The sequence below is a fragment of the Urocampus carinirostris genome, chromosome 20 (assembly GCF_059441175.1).
Source record: "Urocampus carinirostris isolate Australia breed hairy pipefish chromosome 20, RoL_Ucar_1.0, whole genome shotgun sequence".
Lineage (NCBI taxonomy): Eukaryota > Metazoa > Chordata > Actinopteri > Syngnathiformes > Syngnathidae > Urocampus > Urocampus carinirostris.
Window position 1 is genome coordinate 1,228,364 of NC_142368.1, and position 10,550 is coordinate 1,238,913.

General features: G+C 44.8%; 1 protein-coding gene across 2 annotated transcripts in view; it reads left to right on the forward strand.

The window, feature by feature from the left end:
- The window catches only part of disp1 (dispatched homolog 1 (Drosophila)), a 46,475-nt gene extending 39,216 nt beyond the window's left edge, over positions 1-7,259 (forward strand). For both annotated transcript variants that reach the window (XM_088325498.1, XM_088325499.1), the window contains 2 exons: positions 1,239-1,502; positions 4,616-7,259. In XM_088325498.1, the coding sequence (XP_088181624.1) occupies positions 1,239-1,502; positions 4,616-6,634 (2,283 nt within the window). In that variant the 3' untranslated portion in view covers positions 6,635-7,259. The remainder of the gene's footprint in view (positions 1-1,238; positions 1,503-4,615) is intronic.
- Positions 7,260-10,550: the final 3,291 nt, after the last annotated feature.

A 10,550-nucleotide genomic window follows, 5' to 3' on the forward strand; every position in this document is an offset into this window, starting at 1 on the left:
AGTTTGGGACAAAACTTCAGTGTGTTTCTTTTCAAGACTGTCCATATTCTCCAAACAATTCAAGAACAGCATTCAATTTACTTAAGATAGAATAGAATAGAATATACCTTTACTGTCACTGTTACAAAATGGGTTAACATATTGTGACAACGAAATTGGGCATGACACTCCAGTTTCACACATTCACAGTGAGGTAAAAAGAAAACAAGAAGATAAAGGAACAGAGAAGATAAGGTTATAAAAAAAGGAGGATAAGGTTATAGTTACAATTTACACAATATTTACACAAGAAATGTCGGCATGTAGGATGTTACATACAGTTTGGTATCGTAAGGGTTTGTGCAATTATACATTTGGTGGAAAAAGAGTCATCATAGTGCAAGGTGAAATGTCTTGGACTGGGATTTTAGGCAAATTTTACAGTAAAGTTAAGGGGTTCCCTGAAGAAAGACAAAACTTAAAAATAATTCACCTTCTTTGGCTTGCACCCACCTTGCACCGTGAGTGTTGGTAGATAATGTCACTTAATCAATAATTATTATTACTAACATTTCTTCCTCATGCCATGAGGCTCTTTAACTCCACCGGGGGGGAGTAAAAGCCCACATGAAACCCCACCCCCACATTTGCATATTACCCTATTTTAATGTCAGTTTGTATTTTCCGTAGCACAATTTTAAATACTCTATATCAACACGTTATATTGGGTATTTTTCTATTCTATATCTTTATTTTATTATTTTATTTTTCAACACAAGGATACTGCTGGAAGTGGGAATTTCTCTATGGGGATGAATAAAGTATTTATCTATCTATTATAATTATCAACTATTTCTTCTATAGATGTTACTGCTGAATTACAAAAATGTCAAGTCATTTTTATTTGTGACGCCCTTAATCGCAAAGAGTCTCAAAGGGCTGCACAGATTATTAGACAGACTATTTTTCAGACTATTAATACATCATCCCCTGATCTGGAACCAACATGAGGGCAAGGAAAAACTCAAAAAACCTTAGCGTGAGGAAAATGAGAGTGCGTGAATTTGGCCATGAAAAAGGTGTATGAACTATGAAACCTGCATACGTCTTAAAAATGCACACACAAGATTGAAAACGGTCTATGTAAATCACAGATATAGTTGTGGCTTTGCAAAGAACATCATTCGCACTATAGCATTTTTTTAATGGTACTGGAGAAACACAAGAGGAGGATTAAACATGTCTTTTGTCTTGGGCAGTGGATGGAGAACCAAGACTGCGAGGAGGCGTCCGTCTACCCCTGCTGCAGCCAGTCGCCCTTCCCCTACAAGCAGGAGGTATTCGAGCTTTGCATCAAGCGGGCCATCATGGAGCTGGACCGCAGCACCAACTACCATCTGGACAGCAAGACGCCCGGGCCTCGCTTCGACATCAACGACACCATCAAAGCCATCGTGCTGGAGTTCAAGAGCACCTTCCTCTTCACCCTGGCCTACGAGAAGATGCACCAGTTCTACTGTGAGGTCAGATGGGGTGTCGTTGTGTGGAGGAGCCATCAAATTAATGAATACATACACGTGTATACGGGCTTCCAGCGAATCCCTGAAGTCTTAAAAGGCATCATATTCATTATTCTTGGCATTCAAATGTCTTGAATCTCATTTTTGAATCTCTTAAAAATGTAAACGCATGAAAATAATTGATCCATTCATCCTTTATCTGCACCGCTTATCCTCAGAGGGGCGGCAGTAGCTCAGGAGGTAGAGCGATCGTCTTAGGATTAAGGGATCCCAGTTCGAATCCCGGCTTGTCCGTGTTACATGTCGAAGTGTCCTTGGGTAAGACATTGAACCCCCAATTACCCCCAATAAGCAGGTTAGCGCCTTACATGGCTGCACAGATCACGGCCGCTATTGGGAAATGTGAAGCACAATGTAAAGTGCTTTGGGAAGTCATTGACTTGAAAAGCGCTATATAAAATGCAGATCATTTCTCAGTAGGGTCGGGGGGGTACTGGAGCCCATCCCAGCCATCTTCGGGCAGTGGGCAGGGGACACCCTTAATTGGTTGCCACAATATACGTAGCAACTTCGGACCGAGCTTTTTACTTCGGACCATGAAAAAGTGTTAGTTTTGTGAGAAGTGGCTGTCCCCAAACATTTTTAGCCATGGCTAAAAGCTGTTCCAGGTATCGTGTGCAAGAAATGTGTTATTTTTGTCAGATTAGTCTCTATTTGGTTTCAAAAGGCATTAAAAAGTCTGGAATATAAATGGAATATAACCCTGATATGCCATATGATGAACACGTCAAGAAATTGTGTTGTGTCTGAGGTTACCACCGTAAGGCTAGGTTAATCAGGTTGGAAAGTTACAGAGAAACCTTACACAGGAAAATGGAGCAAGAATGTCGAACAACGTAAGGGTGTAAAACAGGGGTTGGCAACCTATGACACGCCAGCAGTGCCACGCCAAGGGTTAACCAGTGGCATGCGAGCGCACGGCAATTATTTTTTTTAAACGCGCATTTTTACCTGAAATTTAGACATTTTCAGTTGCGCACCGTGTTGTTTAGAGGCTTTACGGTAGCGCCCCACCTCTTCTGCTCCGTGTACGAGTGCGTGTCTGCACAGCGACTCGCAGAAGAGGAGAAATCCCTGTTTTGACCCAGCCACAGAAACACCGGCGCCCGATAAATGAATAAATAATAATAATAATAATTTCCTTTGTATTGTCATTCTTTGTAACAATGTACACAGAACGAAATGTCGATACACCTGACCCGTTGTAGCGAGTCGATGCAGCCATGACGTCTCCTTCAGCAAAAAAATCTTGTTCTTTGACTGACGACTGGAGGCTTGTGTCAAAAATGACTGTGCTGTTTTGTGAATTATGCCTCGAGAGCATTGTACCTCGCACATCAAGTGTTAAATGTCATGACGAGACGAAACATGAATTCAAGGCGTAGTAGACATTAAAACGCGCTGTGTCCAAGTACGGCAAACAAACACAGACCCTAAAAACCTTTGTCACCGTTAAAAACACCACCACTAAATCAAGTTATCACATTGCTCACTGCATACATAGTAACGCACAGAAAACCATTTATATCTGCGACCAAATCAGCTGCTGTTTCTGTTGCACTTATTTTCAAGTAGCCGTCTGCCTTGCTGCTGTTATTTCAAGTTTTGATATTTTCTGCAATAAGATTTCATTGATGAATTGTCCATATCACTTGTTTTTGATTGTAGTTGATTGTTGGTGAAGAATGGTTGTTTCAGGGTGATTCTTGTGGCAAAAAGTCATGGATGTCTACACATGTTGCTCACAATCATTTTTGAGTTTATTGATGAACAAGAATAGTGGAAAATAAATTCGTCGGTTATACTCTTTCAATGTATATCCATGTTGTATATTCGGACTGAAATGTTGTGCGAGTCATTGATCTTGGTTGATTAACCAGGAAATTTGAAAGTGGCACTCCACACTGAAAAGGTTGCTTACCCCTGCACTACAACATCTCATCTCATCTCATTAGCCGTACCGCTTATCCTCATTAGGGTCGCGGGGGGGCTGGAGCCCATCCCAGCCGTCTCCAGGCAGTGGGCAGGGGACACTCTGAACTGGTTGCCAGCCAATCGCAGGGCACACGGGGACAGACAACTCACTCGCTCAGTCACACCTAGGGATAATATGGACCTGCCAATTCACCTGAAATGCATGTCTTTGGAATGTGGGAGGAAACCGGAGTGCCCGGAGGAAACCCACGCAAGCACGGGGAGAACATACAAACTCCGCTCAGGAAGTATGGAGCTGGATTTGAACCCACGACAGGTTCCCATGACATGAACTGTGCCGCACAAGCGCTAACCACTGCGCCGCCGTGCTGTCCGCACTACAAGAAGACAAAAGACAAAATACATTAAAAAAACACACTACCAAATGATTTCAAAATACGCAAACAAATTACAATATCTGTGACAAAATACATGATATCATGAATACAGAAATATATAAATGATGAAAGACGTGACAAAACAAATACATGAATAAATGATAAATGACAAAAGACGCGACAACACCCAACCAAGTTAATGACAAGACGAGACCAAAGGCACAACAAAATAAATGCCGAATTAGATAGTGAAGATACTTTATCCATCCCCGTAGGGAAATTCACACTTCCAGCAGTATCCTTTTGTTGTCAATTAACAGGATGGTCTCAGGGTGCTGTGTGGTAATTTAGCTACAGCAGAGTGGATGACGTCACGCGCTGGGCCAAAAGTTCGACGTCCCGGTAGCAGATAGAGATCTTTGTGTTTACATGCCCAGGGTTACACCACCTCGTGTGCACGTAGACGAGTCCACCTCTCCGCTTCCCGCAGGCTTTTGTGTCTCTGTCTAACAGCCCTGAAGCTGGGTAGCTGCGGGTAGCTCCACGTTAGCGTCTGGGATGCTAGACGTGAATTAAAGACCAAATAAAATGTATATATATATATATATATCAAATAAATATATGCCATTTAGGATTTAAATTATTTATTCGTGTGTTCATTTGTTTCTATGGCATTTATTTGTAGCTATTTATCGACGTTTACTTTTATTTTCATATAGGACATATTTGTGTTTTCGCCCACAGGTGGACGCCTGGATCAGCGAAGAGCTACGACACGCCCCGGCGGGCCTGAGCCACGGTTGGTTCATCAGCAACCTGGAGTTTTTCGACCTCCAGGACAGCTTATCGGGCGGCACCTTGGTGGCCATGGCGCTCTCTGTGGGCGTGGCCTTCAGCGTGATGCTGGTCACCACCTGGAACGTGGTCCTCAGCCTCTACGCCATCCTCTCCATCGCCGGAACCATTTCGGTGACTGTCGGCTCTCTGGTGCTTTTGGGCTGGGAACTCAACGTCTTGGAGTCGGTCACTATCTCTGTGGCCGTCGGCCTCTCGGTGGACTTCGCCGTGCACTACGGCGTGGCCTACCGGTTGGCACCGGGGCCCGGTCGCGAGGCCAAGGTGGTGTCCTCCCTGGGCCGCATGGGCTCGGCCATCGCCATGGCGGCTTTGACCACCTTTGTGGCGGGCGCCATGATGATGCCCTCCACGGTGCTGGCCTACACCCAGCTTGGCACCTTCATGATGCTCATCATGTGCGTCAGCTGGACCTTCGCCACCTTCTTTTTCCAGTGCCTGTGCCGTTGCTGGGGGCCTCAGGGAACGTGCGGCCAGATCCCGCTGCCCCCCAAGCTCCGTTGCCGGCCTTTCTCCAAAGCCAAGTACCGGGCGGCCGGCCAAGTAGAACGTTATGAACTGGAGCCGCTGGATTCCGGTCCAAACGCCGACAAGAAACCTCACCAGGAACGAGAGCTTTGCTTCCGGCACCCCGATGGAATCCACCAGTACTGTCAAGTAGATTCCGGGACCTGCGGCTGGATCCAGTCGCACCATCGGTCGGACAGTGTAGCAGAACGTTCTGAACTGGATCTGCTGAATTGTAACCGGGAAAGGAACACGAAACCTCAAAAGGAAGGTGAAGTTTACCTTCGGCACCCCAATGGAGTCCACCAGTATTGTCAAGTGGATTCTGGCACCTGTGGTCAGATCCCGCACCATTGTTTGGACAGCAAGGCGGAACATTATAACCGAGATCCTCCGGAGTCCGTTCGGAAACCAAACCCGAAACTTAGGGGGGAGAAAGGTGAGCTTTGCTTCCAGCACCCTAATGGAGTACACCGGTACTGTCAGGTGGATTCCAGCACCTGCGGTCAGATCTTGCTGCCCCCCGAACAATGCTGCAGGCCTCCCTCTGAAGAGAAGTACCAGAAGGCCAGTCAGGTGGAACGTTACAAACCGGAGCCACTGGATTCCGGTCCAAAAGCCGACAAGGAAACTCGGGAACGAGAGCTTCGCTTCCGGCGGCCCTATGGAGTCCACCAGTACTGTCAAATGAATTCGGGCACCTGCTGTCAGATCAGACGCAACTGTGTGGACAGCGAGGCGGACCTTTATGACCCGGATCTGCCGGATTCCGGTCAAAAAACGGACACGAAACCTCAAGAGAAACGAGATTTTTGCTTCCGGCACCCTAATGGAGTCCACCAGTACTGTCAAGTCGATCCCAGCACCCGTGGCTGGATCCAGTCAAACAACGAGACGGAACTTTCTGAACTGGATTCGCCGGATTCCGGTCAAAATACAAACTCAATAACTAAAGAGGATCCTGAGGTTTGCCTTCAGCACCCCAACGGAGGCTACCGGTACCGCCAAGTGGATCCCGGAACACCCTGTTGCTGCCGCTATGCCACAAACACCGACCCCAAGCGGACCTCGTCTTCCTGTCCTCAACGCAACGCTGAATTTTGCAGAGACTGCGTCCCCCGGTCGGGCCCAGGGCGGGCCCTCACGCCTTGTTGCCCCGCACCCGATGTTTCGCAACATCTCTGCGCAAGCTCCGCCCTCAAACGTCCAAAAGTAAAGCCCGATACACGTGATTCTGACGGCGGCCAGCAAGTTTGGTTGCAGCGCCGGCAAAGCGATGGGACTTGCCAGCAAAACTGTTCTCAGAAACTTGACTTCCATCACAAACATTTGAAGGGAAAGACGCAAGAGTCCAATTCCCAGTTTGAGAAGGTCGACGTCACCTCGGAAAGCTTGTGTTAATATAAGTCCGAAACAAAAATGCGCCTCGTCCATGTAGACCTGCCAAAAATGTTGTTTCCTTTTATAAGTTCGAGGAGTATTTTCTTTTTCCACCACGCCTATCTGCTTTTATCTTTTATCAGAGCTTGCAACACATTAGAAGCAGGAAGAGGAAAAGGGAGGGAGGGGTGGAGAGTGATACCATTCAACCTTCTCTAAAAATTGCACGTTCTTGCACGAGCTGCTCGATAGAGGCTGCGATGGTGATTCGAGCCAGAAGATGGCGTCGGCGAGTAGATTTTCAAATTCCCCACAGCAACCTTTAACATAAAGTTGTTACTTGTTTCCACAACGTGTCAAAAATATTGCATACGTTTGCACAGGCGGAAAAATATTTTGTCTGAATGTGATTGTCGTGAAAAGTCTGCTGAAAAGGTTTTATTTTTGAATAATCCGACCAAAGACAATATGTAAAGTATGATCATCTTTATTATAAAGATAAAATATTTTCAAAAATAGTAAATATTTTCGGGAACTGCCATGCTTTTGCCAATGGCTTCGGCCCCCAGCACTTCCTGTTTACGAGCTTACGTCAAAACAAAAGCATCTCATTTCAAAATAAAAGTCTGTTTCAACTTGCCCGAAGTGCAGCACTGCCTTATCATTTTGTAATCATCTTGACTCGATCGGTGTTGTTTCGTTTGGTATCAACGCCACAAATCCTTGAAAATACTTGAATTTTTATGTTGTGCTTGAAATTTTGGGTAAAGTCCTTGTAAGTGCTTGAAATTGTTGACATGTTTCTCAATAACTGCTGAAAAATGTGGTCGACACTGCTCACTGGTGGTGTGGCTTAACCCTTGCATTTCTTCCCTCACGATGAACAGCAGCTGGCATGAGTTTGTACGGCATTGTTCTATAAAGCGTCCTCCAGGATAGGTGCATGCTATACCTCAGGGGTAGGGAACCTATGGCTCGGGAGCCATATATGGCTCTTTTCATGAGCACGTATGGCTCCGAAATAAAATGTGACTATTGCACATCTCTCTGTGGCGTTCCAAAGTCAAGCGATTTCATCCCGATTTTGGTCCATAGATAGCCGATGCAACTTCATGCAGAAGTTTGATAAGAAACCATTTCAACTGATAAATAAAAACGCCGGCAAACGACTTTGATTGGGTGAGCCGTACAGGTGGGCGGATCCCTGCCTTCTCTCTCTCCCGCTCAGTGCAGTGAATATGACGATATGCTTATAGTTTGCAGTCATTTGTGACATTTTTACAAAAGAACTTTGCATGCACATTGTTTTGAAACCGTTATTAAGGAGAAATTTCATGGAAAAAAATGGCTTCAACACTCTGAACTGAAGGTGGAAGACAAATTGTAAATGGCATATTGACATTGATTTGGGACACGGGATTTGGCATTATTATTGTTTCATACATTTGATGAAATCATCAAATGACACACAGTGGAATCAAATTAGCTTTTGTCTAGAGAGCGTGTTAGGCAGTTTTTTTCAATTTTGTCTGAAAAGAGGATGTGGCTCTCTCAATTTCTTTTGAAAACATTTTTTGCTTTTATGGCTTTTTGGCTCAAAAAGGTTCCTGAACAGGGCACTATGAAATATGTACTAGTGCACGGATTACGAATCAATTAAGGATATTTATTATGGGCTGTTGAAAAAGGAAGGGTTTCCCAGTGGTAAATGGTAATGGGAAAAACTTCCTGCAAACAAAAATGTTAGCTACATATTAGTCATTTTAAATGCACACATAAAAGGCCAGCAGGCTGCACTTGCCCAAGACGCACCTCAGGAAACTCTGTCCCCACGACCCTTGTGCTTAAGGATCCAAGCAACCAAAATGCATGATTCTCTCCAGATTTCTTCTTTTAATGGTCCTGGAGAAATTTGCTTTGAAATAAAAAAGAAATTTAAAAAAGTGCTTGAATTTGACCTTGAAAAAGAAGTACCGTAAATTCCGGACTATAGAGCGCACCCGATTATAAGCCGCACCCACCACATTTTAAGAGGAAAACCGATTTTGTACATACACAAGCCGCACCTGTATATAAGCCGCATGCGCCCACGTTTAAACATGTAACACAAACACAAAATGAACCCAAACCCGACTTCAAGTCCCGCGATTGAAACTAAATGTCCTTCATTAAAGTCCACAGTCCAAAAATCACAGCCGGCAAAATGAACGGAAAATGATACCGATGCTTAAGGTTTGATGCAGACCTGCAGAGTCCGGGTCCTGTTGAAAGTAATCCAAGGAAAAAAGTGTATATATTTCCAAAGGTAAGGGTGGGAAAAATATATCACGCAACTCCTTTTTCTTTGACCAACTTTTTACCCCCTCTTCCTTCCTTGTCTGTCCATCACCTTTAGCGGTCCCCACATAAACTCGGCACCCCGCGTTTGTTCCGCCCCTCATTTTTCGTTCACCCGTGCAAAACATATCAGAATAAGTGTCTCAAATAAATACAAATACATTACAAAAATATACAGTTGCAAATACATATTATAAATGGTTACACATATTTACAAAGAAAGACGCTACACCGGGAGAGTTTTCAAAGTAATAATAATAATATAGCTTTGACAGGGCAGTTCATGGTAGCAACACTCGAGCGCCGCTGGCGGCCGTTAGAAAAATGACATCAATTGGCCGCATCACTGAATAAGCCGCAGGGTTGAAAGTTAGGGGGAAAAGTAGCGGCTTATAGTCCGGAATTTACGGTAGATACTTTGTGCATTGTAACTTTCTCGTCATCGTCTTTCTCGTATCAAATCATTGATCCGAATGGACTTTGGTTCACTTGGATCCGATTTCTTTTGTCTTTGGTCCCCCTTCTAGGCAAAAGTGTCGCCTAGCAACCGCTCTTTGTGGAAACGCATTTCCCGGCCACCTCCTAAAGCAAATACGCTCGGGCTGCAAACAAACTCTCGGAAGTTTGTTGCACGTCCCGCCCGCCTTAAATAACCTCCCCGCTGTTGACACGGTCAACATTTGCTTTTGGAATGAATTCAATCTCAGAACAGATTTTCAAGAGGGGAAAAAGAAAAGTCCCCCGAAACGTTTCTTTTGAAAAAAAAATCGGAACGGCGGTAGTTTTCAGTCATTGGCGTTTGCTTTTAAATACACGACGAAATGGAAAAATACTTACTGAATAAATCCGTCCGTCCATCTATTATCTGCACCGCTTATCCTCAGTAGGGTCTCGGGGGTGCCGGAGCCCATTCCAGCTATCTTCGGACAGTGGGCAGGGGACACCCTCAACTGGTTGCCAGCCAATCACAGCACACAGAGACAATCGTGTTTTTGGAATGTGGGAGGAAACCGGAATGCCCGGAAAAAAAACACGCAAGCACGGGGAGAACATGCAAACTCCACACAGGGGGTTCAATCTCATGACCTCAGAACTTTGCTACACACGTGCTAACCCTTGTGCCGCCGTGCTTTGATTTAAAACTGACTGCTGTCACAGTCTTGTTCCACGGACAGACTGAGGAGATCATTTCTTCCTCATGCCGTGAGGCTCTTGAACTCCACCCGGGGGAGTCAAAGCCCACATGAAACCCCACCCCCACATTTGCATATTACCCAATCTTTATGACGGTGTGTATTTTCCGTAGCACTATTTAAATACTCTATTTTAACGCGTTGTATTGGGTATTTTTGTATTCTATGTCTTTATTTTATTATTTTATTTTCCAACACAAGGATACTGCTCAAAGTGGGATATTTCCCTACAGGGATGAATAACGTATCTTTCTCTCTATCGCTCTCTCTATTTCTCTATCTTTCTATCTCTCTCTCTCTATCGCTCTCTCTCTATCCATTGCTCTATCTCTCTCTATCCCTCTCCCTATCTGTCTATCTCTCTCTCTGTCTATCTATCTCTCTTTATCTCTATCTTTATTGCTTGC